The sequence below is a fragment of the Dioscorea cayenensis genome, chromosome 12, assembly GCF_009730915.1.
Source record: "Dioscorea cayenensis subsp. rotundata cultivar TDr96_F1 chromosome 12, TDr96_F1_v2_PseudoChromosome.rev07_lg8_w22 25.fasta, whole genome shotgun sequence".
Taxonomy (NCBI): Eukaryota; Viridiplantae; Streptophyta; class Magnoliopsida; order Dioscoreales; family Dioscoreaceae; genus Dioscorea; species Dioscorea cayenensis.
The window spans coordinates 836,157-857,984 of NC_052482.1; the positions used below are offsets into that span (position 1 = coordinate 836,157).

The 21,828-nt window shown below is 34.0% G+C and overlaps 1 protein-coding gene across 1 annotated transcript; it reads left to right on the forward strand.

The window, feature by feature from the left end:
- Positions 1–1,439: 1,439 nt before the first annotated feature.
- Positions 1,440–14,864, forward strand: LOC120273526 (pre-mRNA-splicing factor ATP-dependent RNA helicase DEAH7-like). Its single transcript, XM_039280155.1, is given in 20 exon segments — positions 1,440–1,734; positions 2,279–2,360; positions 2,694–2,762; positions 2,863–2,897; positions 4,531–4,600; positions 5,316–5,371; positions 6,547–6,742; positions 6,865–7,047; positions 7,166–7,296; positions 8,991–9,088; positions 9,921–10,029; positions 10,270–10,447; positions 10,674–10,903; positions 10,990–11,169; positions 11,558–11,629; positions 11,703–11,879; positions 12,391–12,452; positions 12,977–13,129; positions 13,225–14,578; positions 14,580–14,864. Coding segments are annotated over 15 exon segments (3,267 nt in total). The 5' UTR covers positions 1,440–1,734; positions 2,279–2,360; positions 2,694–2,762; positions 2,863–2,897; positions 4,531–4,600; positions 5,316–5,368; the 3' UTR covers positions 14,721–14,864.
- The last annotated feature ends 6,964 nt before the right edge of the window (positions 14,865–21,828 follow it).

Here is a 21,828-nt window from a genome sequence, read left to right on the forward strand (position 1 = left end):
GTTGCGAATGAAGATTTTCATTCTAGGTTCATTAAATTATAACAATATATATACCATAATACATTAAATTTTTTTTATTAATTATTAGTCTAATTTCATATTTAAGTTTTTAGTTAACTTTGACAAAGTTCAAATTTATTACTAGACCAAAAATATATTTCTAAAAATAAAAGCATAATTTCTATTGTGTTATACAAATCATATAATAGAAAATTGAATTTCATATTAACAAAACTGCTTTTCATAATTATTATAATATAAATCATGTAAATTATTTTGGTTCAATTTGATAATTTTAATTCATTTTAAGCATGCTTGAAGTCTAAAAAATGATTTTTTTTTTCCTTTAACTGCACTTGACCTATATTAATGGAAATCCAAGAACAATATGGGAATGAAAAGAATTCTTTAGTGCTTATATATACATTAAAACCTTGATAAATGAATATTCAATAATTTAATAACTTAATTAATTACATAAGATAATATATTTTTTAAAAATTTCTTTAAATCCCAAATAAAAATATAAATTAATAATTCATTGAATATATAGAAAAAAATACCATACAAAATTCATAACATTGAGTCTTTTTTTAAATTAGCCTATTTTTAAATTTAATGTACTTTTTTATAAAATATGCAAATGAATTTATTTGGTCATTTTTTATTTGTGATTTTTTTTTAAAAATACACATCTATTTGGTGCATTATATTTAGAAAAAAAATAATAATAATTATTATAATATATAAGTATATATATTTGTAAAATACACACCTATTTGGTGCATTATATATATATATATATCGATTATGTATAGATTAATATATGAATTTAATAATAATTTATATTTTTAATAGTTATATTTTTGTAAAATGATTTTTTTTTTTTTTGACAAATTGGCGACAATGAGAGGTTTTGAACTCGAGACCTCCCAAACACAAGCAAGGTAGGAAACCACTAGGCTATGCCTTGTTCCTAAAAGAAAATGATATTTGTAAAATGATGTTTTATTATTTATTATTTTCTGTTCAATTATATTTTTACATATAATTGATATTTATAGTAAATCTATGGCAAAATAAAAATTGGTTTTTTTTCCTCAGTTTTTTTTAAATGTTTTTTTGGATATGTGTTAATTATTTAAAGATATTTATCTTAACCCTCTAGTATTTTAAATTGATTTAGTTTTAAAAATTTACGATAAAATATTATCATATAAATTTAAAATAAATATTTAAACTAAAACCAACACCAAAAATTTACAAACTAATGTTAGAAAAACAAATTTTAAAAAAAGCATGACCCCATCCGACCGTTCAATAGACCGATCAGACGGCAGGGAGCCCTCTATCAAACAAAACCTCATCCTACCGTTCCCCAAAAATCCGATGGTTCACAACCAACATCAGAGTAATCAAAGAGCCCTCCATCAAACGAAAGCCATCGTCCTCAGCGCCCACCCTCTCCAACATCCTCAACCCAAACCCTAACCCTAACCCTCCATCAAAGATCTCATCATCAAATCCGCAAATCTTGTCCCCATACCCGCCGGCCTCCTCCGTCTCGGGCTTCATCTTTGACTCTATCCCCGATCCTGCCGCCAAACCTTAATTCAATCGCCGATCCCTTCGATACAGCGCCGATCGCAGGAGATGAGATCAGGATCTCCGGGTTCAACCCTGAGACGGTTCAAGAGGATTTGATTCCCAGCGGTATGTTCCCTCTCGGGTGAGGTGAGAATCCCTTCCGATCATCTCTCTAATTTGTTTATATTCCTTTCTCTTCTTTGAATTTCGTTCAGTTGTTGGGGTATTTGATCCGATGCTTTATTGATACATATTTAGGTCTTGATTGATCGAGATCTTGGATCTTTTGATTTGCCAGTTTTTGTTTTTTTTACTGAATTTGATGATTTTGTTTTGATATATTCATGATCTGGATGTGTTTTTGGTTGATGGATTGTTTTTGGTTTGAAGAACCTTATTTATTCTTAACGAGGTTGGCTTGATTGGTTGGTTATCTGATATCTGAATGCCTAATTGTGTTTGTGGGAATAAGAAATTGAGCATGCACAAACCTATACAAAACATAATGAACTCTTGAGGTTTCAAGATTAACTTTTTTTTTTATTAATTATTATGTGTCTTGAATTTACTTGCCTGAAATCTATATTTGATTTGTTTTTGGTTCGAAGAACCTTATTGATTGTTTCACAAATATAACTTTTTTCATTTGTTATATTTGGCTTCTAATGCGCATCATGTGTTCGATAAACAGTCCCAAAGAGATAAAATCACAGCAAGCTTTTGGAATCTCTGTGCTCTTGGGTTTCTGGCAACTGTCTTCTCTGCTATACATGGTACGTACGTTTCCCATTGCCAGTGTCTTCTCTCTTTCTCCTTCACATGCTTAGAATCTGTTAGCATTGAGTGAATTCTATGGAGCATGATGCTGTGTTTTTATGAGTTCATTCATTTCTGGTTGCTTTGATATTGCCTTCTCTTGGTGCTCTGTCTGTAATTTTAACTAATACTAACAAGAAAGTGTGTATGCTCCCATTTATGTTGATGACTTTATATTTACTTGCTCTGTGTGTGAGAAGATAGAGTTGTCTTGTGTGTCATTCACATATTGCTGGCTTATTCTTTGTCTCATATTTCTTTTCTTTTCTTTTTTTTTTTCATTCTTGCAGTGTGCTTTTATTGGGAAACACATCATTGGAATTTGGTACAAGTCTTGCTTCAATTGAAGATTATACTAGGTGACAAATTTTAATAAATTGGCTTGTTTCTCATCAATTATTTTTTCTGCCTTATTCTTTGTCTCCTATTTCTTTTATTTTCCTTTTTTCATTCTTGCAGTGTGCTATAATTGGGAAACACATCATTGGAATTTGGTACAAGTCTTGTGTCAATTGAAGATTATACTAAGTGACAAATTTTAATAATTGCCTTGTTTCACATCAATTATTTTTTTTTGAGAAATTTGCTTCAAAGTGGATCCTTGCTGATATGCTCCCGTAATTATTATGTTTATTTATGTCTTTATAGAACATTTTTATTTGTTTGATTTTTTTTTTTAATTTTGCAAAATGAATGGATAGAGAATAGAGCAAAGAATGGTCTAAATTTTTAATAAAATTTTTTGGTTGACTTTTGGTCTCAGAGTTAAACAAATAATTATAAATGATTAGCTGAACTATACCTGTATAGTGGTCTTGAGTTGAATAAATATTTGAATGGACATGAGAAAATCATTGTGGAATCATATTTTGGACAAATTTTGGGTTTGATGTGTTTTCCAAAATGGTAAGTATTGAATATTAGTAACAGGTAACTAGTATGCTTCAAGATACTACATAAACTAGCTTACAATTCTAGTGTTTCTTAAAATTTTGTCTAATGAATTTAGAATTAAATCAACAAATTGAAATCTGAAAGCCTTATTCTGTGTGCATCATTGGAAATGTTCATTTGCTATAATTCATAATCATTAGTCACACTTACAAAACATGCACTCTGTCTACATTCACTCATGTACATACATATATAGGACGGATGGATAAATAGATGCGTATATACATACATAGGTATTACTGATTTTTCACATGAAACTGCCATAGATAGATAAATAGATAGATACTTTGATTGATCATGGGAAACCAGTTGCTGATACTGATTTGGAGTTGATAGAACAACTTGAAGTAGATGAATGTTTGCAGAGAGTAAAGAAGGTGGCTTGCTCAGGGTTTATATGCATGATTTTCTTCCGAGTTTCATTTTGGATTACTGGGATGGAAGGGGAGAAGTGGTCCGGTATGGCTTGATGTCGAAGATGTCAAGGATGTTCTGGCATACTAATTACGATTTGCAAACATTCATTATGGCCTAGATTTTTTTTCTTAGGGTTTAGAAGTTTCAAATAATCAAATCAATGTATCAATGATTTAAAGCTTTATATGTCAACTTGTGAAACAACTTCCTGCTAGTTAAGTTAAGAAATAATCCACTTGCAGTGTGGGACACTAAAAGAATTTTTCTTGTGATTTTTAACCTTAGAAATGGTAGTTTCATTTAGAGAATCAGTAATATGTATGTATGTATCTATTTATCTATCTATGGCAGTTTCATGTGGAAAATCAGTAATACCTATGTATGTATATACGCATCTATCTATCCATCCATCCTATATATGTATGTACATGTGTGAATGTAGACAGAGTGCATGTTCTTGTAAGTGTGACTAATGATTATGAATTATAGCAAATAAACATTTCCAATGATGCAAACAGAATGAGGCTTTCAGATTTCAATTTGTTGATTTAATTCTAAGTTCATTGGACAAAATTTTAAGAAACACTAGAATTGTAAGCTAGTTTATGTAGTATCTTGAAGCATACTAGTTACCTGTTACTAATATTCTTTATCACACATAGCACAACATAAATATTGCTTCCAGTTGTTCAAGCCAGTTGTTTTTTGGTTACTTTTTAAGATGATATAGCTTTTGGTTAACTTCGAGTTCGTCAGTGTAGGTGCAGAAGAGTGGCAGGCTTCTAACTGATTATTGGGTAGGATCGGTTTGTTTTCCTACAACCAGGTATGCTCTTTCTCATCGACGACATTGTTAGGATATAATTTCAAAAGTATGGCACTGATATGATGATGTTGAGATTCCACTCATGAGTCATGATCCCCTCATCAAATGGAAATTGTGAATCTGGTTAAGAGCTTAATTTATTCAAGTTCATTTCTTGGATCATCCATTTATGCTTCATTAGGTGTAGGACATTCCCCTTATAAAAGTACACATGAACTCCACTTTCCCAAAAAAAATTTACTTTGGTAAATTTATGTATACACACATACACATAACTAATAAAGAAATCATTTTATGGTGATCCATCTTCATGGCTTCCATCTGATGGAGTAGTTGAGAGTGAGCTTCTGGTTTTGATGTCATGGAGTTGAAGTCCCATGAACTGTCTTCTTTGAAGCTCAATAGCTTGTTGTAGTTCCAGTGTTTGTTGCTGTTCTTCTAGCTTCTATTTTTCTCACTATTTTGTTCTAATTCTACTTAGAAAAATCTTGGAACAAAGTAGATAATTTTATTAATTTGTTTGTATGTTTTGATTTTGCGTTAGATTCTTAGTTCTTACTTGTTCTTTTTAGTGATTTAGTATCATAAGTATTGTGGGAAAGTTCTCTAAACATGAATAATTGCATCACAAGACTTGTCTCAACTTGTAGTTTTTGAGTTTTTCTTGATCTTATTTTTTAATTTTTAATTTTTTTGGCTTTTGGTGCAATTGCAGTTTGTAGGGCATAGGCTGAGCAAGGTCGAACTTCATCAAGCATCATAGAAGCAATGGTATGTTGACATTGTCATTTTTCTTATGGTTGAACACTGGGTTTTTGGTTGGCTAGGGTCCATAACACATGCTAAGCTGGGAAGGGTCTGGTATACATGTATCTACATACATATACATATACATAATATATATATATATATTGTATTTTAGTATATGAATATAATTAGATAACATCTTCCTTATATGGCTATGTCTGAATTGTTTTCTATTGGGATATGAGGTTATTTCTATAATTATATTGAAGTTTGAGTTGAAGGTGAACTTGATTTATGTAGTATAGTTTATTTGACAAGACCATCTCTCATAGTGAAAAGAGTCATTTGTAGAGGTTTGCTACCACTCATTACCTTATTGCCTTTATTCACACTATTCATTGCATTTTTTTCTTCTACTTCATCTTTCAAATGTGCATATTATAACTCTTTTGGAATAACCAAGTTAATGGTTTTACAATTGTTGTCTAGTATATTTATAGACACACACATTTTCATCTGGGGAGTTGAGGGAGTTTTGAAACTATGCTGTTGAAGTCTTATTCCTTCATTCCCCTCTTGTATATCTTTAAACGCTGTGTACCATAACTGATATTCCTGTCCCTTTTCTCCTGATTTCCCTAACTTAATATTCCCGTCCATCTCCTTATTTTTTTGGCGCACGTCTAGTTTTGATTTCATTTAAGAAGCATCAGATTCAAAAGGTTTCTGTTCCTTTTGATTTCTATTTTGTATTTAGTTGTTATTCATTCATTTATTTATTTATTTTTTACATTGTATTATTTTGGTGGCTCTTTCTTCTTCTTCTTCTTCTTTTTTAATTGTCATAATGTACTTCAATAGTTGTGACTATCATACTTTTTTCTTATTCATATTTTTCAACTTTATTATGTATTTGCCTTTGTGGTTTTAAGGTATCAATCACTATTATCTTGTTTCATGCTACATTTTATTGGATTCATAATTGGCCATATTCATTATGTGGCATCTGCATTTGCGTGGGCAATTCTTAGCAAATTTGATTTTGCTATCAGTTGCAACATGCATCATCACTTATGGATTGAGATGCTAATGAAATTAAATTGAAATTTTCTTCTTGTATGGTGATTATGCATGGTTTTAATTCTCATTATTATTATTATTTTTGGTGATAACATCAAAGATATGCCTTACTTTCTCAGGAGCCACCAAATTCAAGAAATTCTCGGACTGCTCACCCTCAAGTTCATGGAAAACATAGGGAGAAATACTTTTCTACTTATGATAGAGAGCATCTTAGTGGACAGCATAATCATAAAATACTTGGACATAAGCAGAAGGGTCCTGAAAATTATGTTAGAAAGAGGAGTCGACATGAACATATTTCAAGGACGCCTGGTTGGTTTCATTAGTTTTACTAATTCTTTTTATCAATTTGTCACAGAGGATTCTTTTTATCAATTTGTTATGGAGGATTCTCTGCATGTTATGCCCATACATATATTTCTTATAATGTGCAGGTAGATCTGATTGGGATGATGGACGATGGCAATGGGATGATACTCCTCGTCGTGATGGTCGTGATAGCCGCTCTATTTCCTACAAGCCCAATCGTTTATCACCATCTCCTATGCTAGCTGGGGCATCACCAGATGCACGGTTAGTGTCTCCATGGTTGGGTGGAAATACACCTCGTTCTGCAGGCAGTGTATTCTAATCTGCTTAGAGAATTAGTTTATTTCAGTTTTTATTCACACAACACACCAACACAATTTTACACTATGGGCATAAAAACAACATTAACCTTTTCTTTTGTTACAGCTTCACCGTGGGATCATATTGCTCCTTCTCCGGTGCCAATACGTGCATCGGGCTCCCGTAGAAGAGCTTCTGAATCTAGTAGTGGTCAAAGAATGCATCGGCCTACCTCTTCTTCAGTTACAATTTGGGAGGTAATAATTAGTGAAATCTGTTCTTTTTTTACTTCTCACATAGTTGTTAGGGAGCTTGTCATAGGAATTCCCTTTAGCTAGATATGTAATATTTCTATCTTTGAATTTTGAATTTGGATTCTTTATTTGATTTTGAATTTGTTTACTAAGAAGAGGAACAATGTTGGGAGGGGGCTGTATTACTAATATGCTCATACTCGTTCTAGCAATTTTAGCTAAGAGCTACTTTTGCAGTCAGTTATTATTTTTTTCTTTAAGAATGGTCTCGAAAATCATATGCACGGCTTTGTAAAACCATATTGATCAGATGAACTTTGAATGTATGAGACATACTGAAAATCTTTTAATAATGTTTCTATCCATTGCTAGCTTTAGCATCCTGTTAAGGTTTGAGTCATAGACTACCATCCAGTCTCTTAAATGGTCTTTTGTCCATTTCCACTGTTCAACAGCCTTCATCTACCCATGAGTACCATTTCAATAGTAGCATGAAACTCCTTTGAGATAAAGTTGTAACCTTCGGAAATGAAACTATTAGCAACATGGTCAATATATCAGTCACAGCGTAGTGCTTTGGTTAGAAAAATATTCAAAGGGCAATACTTCAAAATTATAGAGGGTTGTTGTGTTGGTAACTTTCACATGGCTGGGTAAGTAATCCATTCATGCAATGAAAAGCAAAATATAAAGGAAGAAGTTATGTGAAAATTTAAAATTATGGTGACATTATACAATTTTGAACTTTCAAAGGTTTAAAGTAAAAAATTCATAAAATAAACTCATATATCCTTTCAGGACATTTGTCAAAAGAATGATCAATAAAAAAAATAAAAGAAAGTTGAAGAGAAGTGTGAATGCTTAATGGTTTTGAAAGTAGCTCAAAAGGAAATTCTTGGTTGGGAGGTGAGTCTATTGTTTCAATGAACAGTCTGAGACCATTGGTAAGTTGGTCTGTTAAATGAAATTTGCTATGGCGTTGTGCTAAAACAAAAAGGCTTTAAAATTCTTAATCAAGAAGACCCTTTTTATTATATTTGCTTATTGTCGACCTATTTCAGCAAAATTGATTGAATTGCTGACCTCAATGTTGCAAATTATTATTTATCCTACCCATATCAGGTGACAGACTTTCTAGAGGGTGGAATCAGAATTATTTGAAATATCTGATGCATTAGTCATCAAGCTCCTTGCTTTTAATTCCTTGTTGAATGTGAACCAAAACCTTGAGTGATTGGCAAATAAATTCGTCTACTCTCTGTTTTGCTGCTTTATTATTGGCATCTTTGCTAGGAGGCTTTGCAAGTATGTTGTTCAGATCCTTTGATGCTCTTTTCTTCTTTTCTGCAACAAATGCCAGAATTTGTAGCCCCGAGTCTCTGACAAATGGGTTTTGTTTTTGGACTATGTTATCTTTTGCAATACAATTATTTGCGTAAAAGAAATTAGCGATCAGCTTGACAACATTGTCAGCCTAATAAATTTCAACATTGTAGACTACTATAATTCATGAGGTTTTGTGACTTTTTTCATCTTTATTACGAAATATCTAATAACTCTGCATTCTATTCTTCCATGTGTAGAATGTACTGTTTATTGAGTTCTCCGCTGTAATTGTTATTCTTTTAAGTGGAATCTCTCTTATAATGATTTGTGTCTTATGCAATCATTGATTTTTATTTTTGTTTTCCTTGCAGGACAATGGGGTTGATAAGAACAATTTGGCACTTGAACAAACATACAACATTACAGATGAAATGCGTCAGGAATGGGATTATAACGCTGATCGGGCATGGTATCAAATTTTTTCTGGACTGTTAGACTCTTGTTAAAATTTAAACCTCCTGTAAAATTTTCACATTCTAAGTCAAAGATGTTTTGGCTAAATCATGTTATTGACAAAATAACACAAATTATTTATTTCATGTTATTTTAATGCACCCCAAATTTAATATGGTATTTTTTTTTAAATGAAGCAGTTTATTTTTTTAAGGCATTATGTGATTAATGATTGGTTCTGATAAATGGTTTGTGATAGACTGAAACTTGTAACTGTTTGTCAACAAGTTTGATGTATTTTTTTTCTCATATGATGCACTGGAAATTTGTTTGTTCCACCCATTTAGAAGAGCCATCTGTCACATTTAATATTATATGCCAAGGTTATGCTAGTTCTTAAATTTTGAGGATTTGAATATCAGGTATTCTCCAATTAGCCTATGGCTCACTTCAAAAATTAACTTTTAGCATTAGTTAATACGGGTTGGAGAGTTGGTAATAGGCAAATGATTTTAGTTTACTTTAAATAATGAGAATTGGAAAGATCGAAGTGTTTAATTAAGTAGCTTGTGACAAATTATTTTTAATGCTTAGTTATGGCCCTTTGACTTGGCTTTCAAATTTGAGATTCCTGGTTCCTATTTTCCTATTTTTGTTTGAGCAATAGTGGTAGCTTCTGTGGATCTCAAGAGGTTGCTTTAGTCTCCTAATAGAATCTAAAACTAATTTGACTTGGTGACACATAGAAAGCGATTTCTTTATTTGTGTGGATTTACCTTTAAAGATGAATGTTCTATGATTGAATGATTGCATCCTTATCTCTCGCTGTTTGTATCAATCACATGTAGGTATGACAGAGAAGAAATTAACACGATGTTTGATGCTGTTAGCTCATCAATTTTTCTTGGGGATGATGCATCATACCGGAAGGAAGAAGCAGAGTTGGCAAAGAAGTTGGTATGTGTTTAATTGTATCGTTCCTTTTAGTATATGAATGTTCTAATGTGGTACAAATCTTTCTGTTGAGCTTTATGAATCGAATCTTTCATTGTACTTTATAATTATTATGATACTCTTATTCAGGCATACTAATCGATGCTCCCTATCCAATATATTTTGTCATAGATGTTATTTTCCTTGTGAAATTCTAAATTTTTTTTTTGTTTATTAAAAGTTATTATTCTTTGTTGCTGGCAGACTCGAAAAGATGGATCTCTAATGACCCTTGCCCAAAGTAAGAAGCTGTCACAACTTACTGTTGATAATGCTCAATGGGAAGACCGGCAGCTTTTGAGATCTGGAGCCGTTAGAGGGACAGAGGTACAGACGGAATTTGAGAATGAAGATGAGCACAGAGTTATTCTGCTTGTTCATGGTATGTTGGTTCATTTTTTTTATTTTTGTTGGAATAAATGTTAGTGTCAATGCTAAAAATCAATTGATTCTGTAATTGTCATCAAATACACTAACCAAAGCATTGAAGAAGGCCAGAAATTAGTTGAGTTAATAATTTTGGTTTTTTCTCATGAAAAAAAAATCGAAGTTTTAGTGTACATGTCAGAGAAGAAGAATCTTAACAGAAAAATCTTCTTGCCTCCTAGATACAAAGCCTCCTTTCCTTGATGGGAGGGCTGTTTACACAAAGCAGGTGGAGCCTGTCATGCCTATAAAAGATCCCACATCAGACATGGCCATAATATCACGAAAGGGTTCTGCATTGGTGAGGGATATTCATGAAAAGCAAAGCATGAACAAGTCACGGCAACGGTTCTGGGAGCTTGCGGGATCAAAACTCGGAGATATATTAGGTGTTGAGAAAACAGCTGAGCAGGTTGATGTCCCAAGCAACTTTTAAGTGTTAGCTAATATTGTATTATCATCATAAAGTTTTCTCATAAAATGGTATCTCTATTTTAGGTTGATGCAGATACAGTCAAAGTAGGAGAGCATGGTGAAGTTGACTTCAAGGAAGATGCAAAGTTTGCTCAGCACATGAAGCAAAAGGGTGAAGCTGTCAGTGAATTTGCTAAGTCAAGGTCCATAGAGCAACAAAGGCAATATCTACCTATATTTTCAGTCCGCGAAGAGTTGCTGCAGGTTTAGTTTCCTTGCTGTAGATTAATCCTTGCCATCAATATGCTTCAGATATAATATTTGGGGAACAACCTTTTTTTTGTTTTGGTACAAATTCTTGCACCTCTTTGATGCTTGCTCCCTTTAGTAAATTCTGCAGTGCTTATGATAATTTCATCATGATACCAACTTCTATTGTGCAGTTTATTTCTATGGTTTTCTTATGAACCTTCGAACTTATGGTAGAGAGGCTTTTTTTGTGGATTATTTCTTGCTACAGTATTAACTCAATTTATATGTGTAAAGCCTGGTGGCTTTGATGCAAGTTTTCTTATCATACACAATCTTATTCCTGTCATTTAGATGTTTTGCTGTTTTTTCTTGTTCTGACTGTATGTCGGCTATTATGCAGGTGGTCCGTGAAAATCAGGTTATTGTGGTGGTCGGCGAAACTGGTTCAGGAAAAACTACACAGCTAACACAGGTATACTTTATCTATGCATTGCTAGAAGTGATCTGTTTTTTATTCTTATAATAAGGAAAACCACGCATGACAGTACTTGCTGGAGGATGGGTATACACGGAGTGGGATTGTTGGGTGTACCCAACCCAGACGTGTGGCGGCGATGAGTGTTGCAAAGCGAGTAAGTGAAGAAATGGACACTGAATTGGGTGACAAAGTTGGATATGCCATTAGATTTGAGGATGTTACAGGACCAAACACTTTAATAAAGGTGACATTTCTTCTGTTTATGTTCTCGTCACGTCTCTTGCATTTCTTTTTAGATAAATTTCTTTAGTTGCCAAGTTAAAGTGCTGGCTGGTTGTTCATTAACTCAATTTATTACATATATCGTTCTTTGTAATTATTCCTCACTCTTTGTTAGGTTCTTGTCACTGTAATCTGGACGTATCTTAGTTGACTTACTAGCACTTTTCATTAAATGGAATACTCTAGATTGTGTGCATATAGTGGAGGCCCCATCTAAAAACCTGCTTTTAGGTGCTGTTTTGTTTCTATAACTTGCCATTTTCTACCATTTCTCTTGCCAGACAGGAATGTTCATGTAGACCTTGAATACCACAATAAATAAAAATTCGAATAGTTCTGTTATTAGTAGCTTCCCACAGCAGATATTTCTGTCATAACAATGGATGCTTCTCATTTTAGACCTGTGTGTTTGGGGCAGATAATTCAAGTTATGACATGTTGGGTTTGATAATTCTTCTTTTTTTTCCTTTCAGTACATGACAGATGGTGTACTTCTTCGAGAAACTTTGAAAGACTCTGATCTAGACAAATACCGGTGAACTTTCTGCCAAATTTGCATTTTCAGTTTTAATTTATTTTCTCCATTTAAAGAAGATGCATTAATGTTTCTGAACATTACTTTGTGCAGATAGTCTCTTTGTATTTCTTTGTAGTTAACACATCAGTTCCAATGGTTTTTGTTTAAGCAATTTCATTTCATGCCATAGAGGCTGCAAGCTACTAGGTAGAAATGGTATTGGTACTGTATGAAATGTAGGTATTTTTTCGGAATTGCCAGGATTAATAGTTGTTCCAGTTAAATATATATGATGGTGCAATTGCATTGGAGTTTGCCCAAAATAAAGTAAGCCAGAACATGACAGCATTTACCTTAATCAGGAATTGTGTTATCAAACTTATTAATGCTTTATAAATGACTCATTCTTCCTTGTGAGTGTGAAATGGTTTTGAATTCCAGTCATCAAGACTTTTTTTCATTGTCAGTTATTATTTCAGATTGATCAACATTTAGTAGTTTCCAGAATTATTCTTCTGAAACTTGGCACATCTTTTTTGCAGTGTTGTTATCATGGATGAAGCGCATGAGAGGTCACTAAGTACTGATGTTTTGTTTGGTATATTGAAGAAAGTTGTCGCTCGAAGGCGTGACTTTAAGCTCATTGTTACATCAGCAACACTAAATGCACAAAAGTTCTCCAACTTTTTTGGAAGGTAATTTGTATGCAGCTTGATTTTTACTGAGGTGCTCAAAGTTTTAATTTTCCCTGCAGCTATATCCTTCTAACTGCCTCCTGCATATGCATCAGTGTGCCAATATTTCACATTCCTGGAAGGACGTTTCCTGTGAACATCTTGTACAGTAAAACACCTTGTGAAGACTATGTTGAAGCTGCAGTGAAGCAGGCTATGACAATTCACATAACCAGCCCTCCTGGTGACATTCTCATCTTCATGACAGGACAGGATGAGATTGAAGCCACCTGTTATGCCCTCGCTGAGCGTATGGAGCAGCTAATTACATCGACCAGCAAGGCTGTGCCCAAGCTTTCCATACTGCCTATATACTCTCAGTTGCCGGCAGACCTGCAAGCTAAGATCTTCCAGAAAGCTGAGGATGGGGCTCGCAAATGCATCGTGGCAACCAACATTGCAGAGACATCTTTAACGGTGGATGGAATCCTGTATGTAATAGACACTGGTTACGGCAAAATGAAAGTCTACAACCCGAGGATGGGTATGGATGCACTCCAAGTTTTTCCAGTCAGCCGAGCAGCAGCTGATCAGCGGGCTGGGAGAGCAGGCAGAACTGGTCCGGGTACATGCTATCGTCTGTACACAGAATCAGCCTACCAAAATGAAATGCTCCCAAACCCTGTTCCGGAAATCCAGAGGACCAACCTTGGTAATGTGGTTCTGCTGCTTAAATCATTAAAGGTCGAGAACCTATTGGACTTTGACTTCATGGATCCGCCTCCTCAGGAGAACATTCTGAACTCTATGTACCAACTTTGGGTGCTGGGTGCATTGAATAATGTTGGCAGCCTCACGGACCTTGGCTGGAAAATGGTTGAGTTTCCCCTTGATCCGCCACTGGCGAAGATGTTACTGATGGGGGAGCAGCTGGAGTGTATAAATGAAGTGCTAACTATTGTTTCAATGCTTTCAGTTCCATCAGTTTTCTTCCGTCCAAAGGACCGAGCAGAGGAAAGTGATGCAGCGAGGGAGAAATTCTTTGTCCCTGAATCTGATCACCTGACACTTCTAAATGTGTACCAGCAGTGGAAATCAAACCAGTACCGTGGTGACTGGTGTAACGATCACTTCTTGCATGTCAAAGGTCTCAAGAAAGCAAGGGAAGTTAGGTCCCAATTGCTGGACATTCTCAAATCCCTGCATATCCCTCTGACATCGTGCGGGATGGATTGGGATGTGGTGCGGAAGGCCATATGTTCAGCATATTTCCACAATGCCGCAAGGCTGAAAGGTGTTGGAGAGTATGTCAATTGCCGCAATGGGATGCCATGCCATCTTCATCCAAGCAGTGCTCTCTATGGCTTGGGATATACACCAGATTATGTTGTCTACCATGAACTTATACTAACCACTAAGGAGTATATGCAGTGTGTAACTGCAGTTGAACCACAGTGGCTGCCGGAGTTGGGGCCCTATGTTCTTCTCTATTAAAGAGTCTGACACTTCCTTGCTTGATCACAAGAAGAAACAGAAGGAAGAGAAAACTGCGATGGAGCAGTTGAGGTCAGAGAAAGCAGAAGAAGCGAGGAACTGCAGCAGCAGGTTATAATGGCTGGACTGAACCAGGAAAAAAATTAAAAATGCTTTAATAACCTTCATGCATTTTAACATATAAAAAACTAGTTAAAAGTTGAACTCATGTGATATTTTAATAGATAAATGATGAGTCAATAAACTAACGTCATTTAGTTAATTAGTATAAACAAGAATATCCAATCAAATATTACTAAAGTTTTGGCAAACTTAGAAAAAACGAGATAAATTAGAAAAAAACACCCCTTGAAGATTCAAGGTTTAAATTCCTCATACTTTATCATAAATATAATTTATCATTTTTAACATATATATATATATATGATCAATTTTAATATGTTAATATACAGTCTCCTATATATTAATAAATATCTCATTTGTTGTAAACCTTGACTCCAGTCTCAAGTTACCAAGCCGATGAGTAGCCTCAAGATCATCGAGGGGAAGGAGAAGACACAAGCGACTAAGGAGTTTTCTGCCCATCGAGTGGAAGTCTCAAAGATCTGATTTTATACTATAAAATAGGATCCACAATTATTTCATCCATTTTTTAAACTATTAACATTAATATATTTTCATTAAAACATAGTTATTTAATAAATTCTTGTCAATTTAAAAATTTATAAACTATTAAATAATTTTTTTGTTAAAGTTACCTTTCATATTTAATAATATTTTTACAACTTTTAATAAATTATATTTAAATTTTTATTTTTTTAAAACATACTTTAATTAAGGGTAATCTTGAAAAATAAATGTAATTTTTTAAAATTTAAAATTTTAAATTATTAAGTAATTTTAAATCACTTGCCTTGGTGGTACTTGTCATTGATTCTATTGATCCCATCCCTCACAGGCCTATGTAAGAATGTTAGAGAGAAATCTACTAGCTCAAGTGACATGATATTACCTCACTGACACTGACAGGATGTTTTAATTCGCCCTTTGCTAGAGTATATTATATTTTTTTTTGGAAAAGAGGAGCGGAGCGAATCCACTAGAGACCCGGGGGACGCTGCACAAACCTCGGTGGAACAAGTGGGGAGCAGGGCCGCTACGCGTGGTACTGGAACCACCCGTCATGCAATCACTATTTACAACTCCCGAAATGTCGCTCATGGTAGAATCGAACTCTCACCACTCGGTGAGAGCTCTATCGACGATCCAGGTGTCTTAATCAGGGGTCGTTGGCCTAGAGTATACTATATTGGTGCATGTTCTTGAGCTCGAGACTGCCTGCTGTTATGGTATGGTATGGTATATACGAGAAACTCCGTAAATGCAGTGGAGGATATTAACTAACTCCAGCAGAGAGAAAAATCCCCTGCTACTGCTAGATATTGATGTGCTAGTTAAAGAAGGAACTTCCGGTGATGATGATGATATATATATATATATAGGGGATGCTAGACAGAGACCACCGACGACAAGAATAGCCAGCCTCATGAGTCATGTGTGCCATGCTGCATCTCCTGTCTGGTCACCAAAGCCGACACCTTTGGGTTACTTTGATGTCGACTGGTTGAGGCTTTTGGCTTCCATCATGTTGACTGACACCTTTAGGCGACGACTTTGGTGTAGTGGCTGGCTGATCATGCCTCTAGTCACTGTCTCTTGTGAATGGTGATCACCATCCAAGCTCCAAATCTCAAAGGTATATAATAACCATGGGCTCTATACTATTCATTGATGTATCCAACGGTTATTGTAGTGTATCTTCTACTCAAGAAGGACATTGTCAGGATGCAATATCTCGGACACGTACGTCCTTCAAACTTAGAAGCATTGTGATGCTGCTCAATATCCTGCTCCAAAATTATAATCCCAAAATTAAGCGGTCAAAACTCAATGAATGGGTGGAAATTTCATAAATACAAGTATGAAATGCTATAGGTAAAGGTTAGACATATATGATGCAATTAATGTATTTATATGTATGTATATACATGAGTTTCTAGTGCAAAAAAAAAAAGCTTTACAAGCAATTCTTGATATTGTCATAGAAAACATAGTTCAAGTATACGTTGGTTTATTCCTTGAAACCCCAAAAAACAGCTTCAAAGGGTATCATCTTGATTGTCGAATGCAAACTTGTATTGTAGTGCCATTCAACCCAAAGTAAGTACCAGAGCCAATGACAAGGTTGATCGGCTGTGAAACTATGGAGATAATCCTCTAGCTACTCATTATCAATATTGTCCTTTGGAGCTTGAACAATTCAGCTTCCAAAATGCACTTCCAAATATGGGATCAAAGGTAAGTGACAATGACTAGTTGTTGGAATGCCAGGAAGATGAAAAATGTCACGTATGAAGACTTAATTTAGCAACCTATGAGGCTGTGAATTGAGAACCAAGTCCGAGTGCAGAGAAGTGAGCATTCTTCAATTGTTGATTAATTGGTCATCATTGATATGGTTATCATGCCCAAAAAAACTGGGAGGTGCATACTAAAATCGATGGATATATATGGATTCTCAGACTTTGCCTGGAATGGCTAGTGGTTGTAAAAGCCCTTGTGGTGTGCGATTAAGCCCTTTGTGGTCTAGCAAACAACACACTGGGAGACAAAATCACCTACTGTCTTGTGAAGAAATTTTGTTTCTGCACCTAAGTATACTTTTAGGATCTTTGCCCATAAAATTTTTAGAGTTAACCACCTCTCAAGGATGAGCTTTTGCATGAGATATTTGATATAATGCAATATGTGGTTGATTGAAATATAATCTTTCACCGTAAGAAAAGAATTGTTAGCTGATTTAATTTGATAGGTTTCATATTTTCATTTTTATAATAGCATAAACAATTTTAGGGGTCTTAGAGGCAGAAGTTTGAGGAGAGTAAAATATGAAACTTGAAAAGTTTGGCGATATCTAAATACCTGTAAAATTTCAAATTTTATACATATGTAATTTGTGAGATATAGCCTTATTAATATAATTGTTTTGGATGGTATTTTCTGTGCAAAAACTAATGATTTATAGGTATTTTTTATCATCATGGAGACTTGAAGATGCTATGCTTTTTAGACATGACTTATGATTTCGTCATTTGACCACTTATCTACATGCTTGTTTGTTTGGTATAGTAAACGTTATTGCTGGATCTCGATAAATTGAATTTGTGTTTATTAACATCTACATCTACTTCTGTGATTAAGTGATCCCTGTCGTATATGTGATGATATATGCACTACAAGGAAAATCCTATATATGTCGACATGGAAATGTCGGCACTGAAAAAAATCATGATAAATTATTAAAGGCATGCCAAATATCTTGCCAAAAATATAAATATCATAATATATTAACGACATGCCAAATATCGTGTTAAAAATAAAAATATAATAATTTTATTGATACAAATAGGAGTGGCAATATTTTGTTCGGGACTGCCAGCCAGGTTCTGTCCGACCCGGAATAAAAAAGGGTTTAGACAAAAGTTGTATGAATCCAGGCCGGGTTTGGACAATACTTGATTGTCCAAATTTAAATCCGGGCCAAGTCCGGACAAAGAAATTCGGACAACAGGGCTTTTGTACCTCTAAAATTTTAAAACCCCAAATCATAAACCCAATTGTTTTAAGCCCAATTTTCAAAAAATTTCAAACTTATATGGTTTTTTTTTTATTAAGACTTGGAATTTTGTATGGTTGATTTGAGTTTTGGATTGTTGGATTTTGCATTTAATGTGAATTAAATTATTTTTTATAATTTAATATATGAGTGATATTAAATGTAGTTTATAGGATTCGAACAAAATTCGGACATCCGGACAACCCGGATTTAAAAGAAACCGAGTCCGAACAAGTTAGGTTTGTCCGGATTTAAAACCAGGCCGGGTCCGAGCAACAAGTTTATTTATTTATAGTAGTAGTTGCCCGGACCCGGTTTTGTCCGGACTCGGATTTTTGCCACCCCTAGATACAAATAAAATAATTTATTTATTTATACCATATCAAATAATGTGCTAAATATACAAATATAATAATTTATTAATACATTGTTAAATTCCTGATTTAAGATAATTATATATATAATTGCATTATATATATAGGCAATATGTTTTTTGGGGATGTCCCTTTAAAATGAATCTAGGGACGCCCCCATAGCAGCGGTTTGATCACCCATCTAACAGATGTTGTTTCATTGGGGTTAGCTTTATAATAAACAACAACCCTTAGATGATGATCTAACGGTTGTTATAAACTTCTCTAGATTTTTAATCTAAGAATGTCTCTAGATTACCGATTTGGGAATGACTTAGGTGAAATTAGATAAATGCAATTAGTGTAGTTCACCATTTACATTGTGACACGTGAGCAAAAAAAATATAATAATATAATAACTTTCCTATAATACCCTTATTATTTTCTAAACTGTACTCATCTCATTGCCATGTGTCAAACATCCGATGGTGAACTTACACTAACTACATTTATCTAATTTCACCACTTAGGTGAAGTTAGATAGATATAGTTCACCATTGATATTGTGACACATGTTTCAAAAATATATAAAAATATAATAATTTTTCTATAATACCCTTACTCTTTTCTAAAAATTACTCATCTCATGCCATGTGTCAAACATCCGATGGTGAACTACATTAACTATATTTACCTAACTTCAAGTCATTATATATATAGATAATTATCTCTAAGTCCTTCTATAGTTTGCACATACCCTAAAAAATCCTTGAAGTATGCTTATCCCTCAGAGTCAGAGATCCCTCCTTTTCAATAAAATCCCCATCAAGTCCAGATGTCAGTAATAGAGGTAACTGTGCAATTAAGTGGCCATGAAAATGACCTCTTTGCCCCTTGTTCAACTTTCATTCTTCTTCTCCTTCTTCTTTCGCCGACAACTTTTTTCGAGAGACGGTGCCAACCGAAGTTCTCTTCGCACTCTCGGCTTTCAACAGAAGTTCCCACAAACTCATGAGCCTTTCTACAAGCCAAAAAGGCCCTTGTTCAACTTTCATTCTTCTTCTTCTTCTTTCGCCAACAACTTTCTTTGAGAAACGTTGCCAAACGGAGTTCTCTCTTCGCACTTTGGGCTTTTGACCAAAGTTCTCACAAACTTGTGAGCCTTCTTGCAAGCCAAAAATCAAGCGAAAAAGTAAGGAGAAGTCGCCCGAGGTTCTTAAGATTGTTATTGTGTGCTTTTCGTGTGTATTTTTTTCGGTTTCCTGTGTAGAATCCAGCTTTTGTCTGTGTTTAGAATGATAATACGTTTCAGGCTTTCTTTTGCATTATTTGGGGGTTTTTGAGTTTTTCTGTTTAATATACATTTTTTACTGTGTAAAATATCCTCTTTCAGTGTAGAATCCAACTTTCGGCAGTGTTCAGAATGATAATAGGTTTTAAGCTTTCTTCTTTCTCTAACTGTTCAAGATTAGGGACAATATGCTGGCATTCAGGCCTGAGGATGTCACGGTCGTTATGGGCGTCCCCTCCGTTTTTCATGATCACTATCTTCATGATCACCATCATTGTGTCCTTTATGACCACCATCGTCTTGTTCTTCATGACCATCATCTTCTTCCCGAACACCTCTCAGAACAATTGAAAGAAGGAGGCAAAGAAGAAGAACAACGATAAAGAGAAGAAGAAGTATAAGGGAGGAAAGAGGGGTATTTCTGTCATTACAAAAAAATTGAGTAACTGATGTCACAGCAGGGATTGAAAAGGACACTGAGTAAAAAAGAGAGACTATATAGAAAGTGAAAATATCATAGAGATTACGGAGAAAAAAATGAAACTTTGTAAAGACTTATGAGTAATTTTTCCTTATATAAATCACTAGCTGCAAAGCAGTAGGCAAACACTATCTTTTTATTATATATATAAGCTCTTATTTTATTCAGTCATGTTATCAAGTCAATGATTAAGGACAGGAAGTAACCTCATAACTTCCTTTCGGCTTTTGCTTTACTTAATTAAATGATGTTAAACTGATGCTAAATATATAAACTTTTCTCTAATCAAATATTAATCAATTCTAGAATGAATTTGTCAACGGTGGGGCCGGCCAAGCCTTGGAGGCGAAAAAGTTAATTAAATGATCAATTAAGTTCTCTTAACCTAATTAAGTACTGTATTTTGGCATTGCTTATTTTTTGAATTTGCTATGATATGATCTTCACCTTTCATTGTTTAATTAGAGAGACGAAAAAAAAAAAAGGAATTTTGTAAACTATTTAAACAATTAAAATACATAAATTTTTACCTCTTCCAATGACACTGCTAATAATCTTCTTTTGATTTCTTTATAATTTTTATTTGTTTTATTACTTTTAATTGTTTTTTCGAAGTTTCTATTTGTTTTATTATTTTTGTCTAGTCATTTAATCACTCCTGTGATTAGAGTGACTTTTTGTTTTTTTTTATTTCTATTTCTATTTAGGTATGAAATTTTGTACTTAGTTTTTTTTAATATAATTTTTGTTTTGTTGATTCTATGAAAAATAACCATAAAAAAATGGAAATAATGCAAGCTAAGATGAGAAAGGTTTAGAATGTTAAGTATCTTTTTGTTCACTTATTTCATATGCTCACTCACATTAGTTATTTTAATTAGCTTTTAATTACTCGCATGGATTAAATTAACAAAGTTCATATGATTAATAGATTATTCATTCACAGAGTATGAGATAGAAAAACTAACGCACGCCATGCTGAGCTTATTTGAGTAGAAATAATTGGATATATTTTAACCATATAGTTTGGATGATTTATGTTTTTTTCTTTAAAAGCTTGCTAGTGAGACTCCAAGGGTTTGAGGCAAGCTTGCTTAGTTCCGCCCAACCAATATGTGGCTAGGTGAGCTGAACTCGCTCAGTTACTTAGTCTATTTTTTAGCGAATAAATTTTTCATGTGGTCACTGTGTTATTGCTAATTTTCATTTTAGTCATTGTGTTTCAATTTGTTTCTTTTTGGTCATTAAATATTAATTTGTTTTCACGGGGAATTACTTGGAGTTTTTCAGCCAAATTTAGATATGTGGCGGCCGGAAATGCCACGTCACTCTTTTTTTATATATATTTTTTCTCTCATCCCAGCTGGAGAGAAGATGCTGACTCAACTCACTTAATTCGAGTCAGCATCTGCCACATCATCTAAA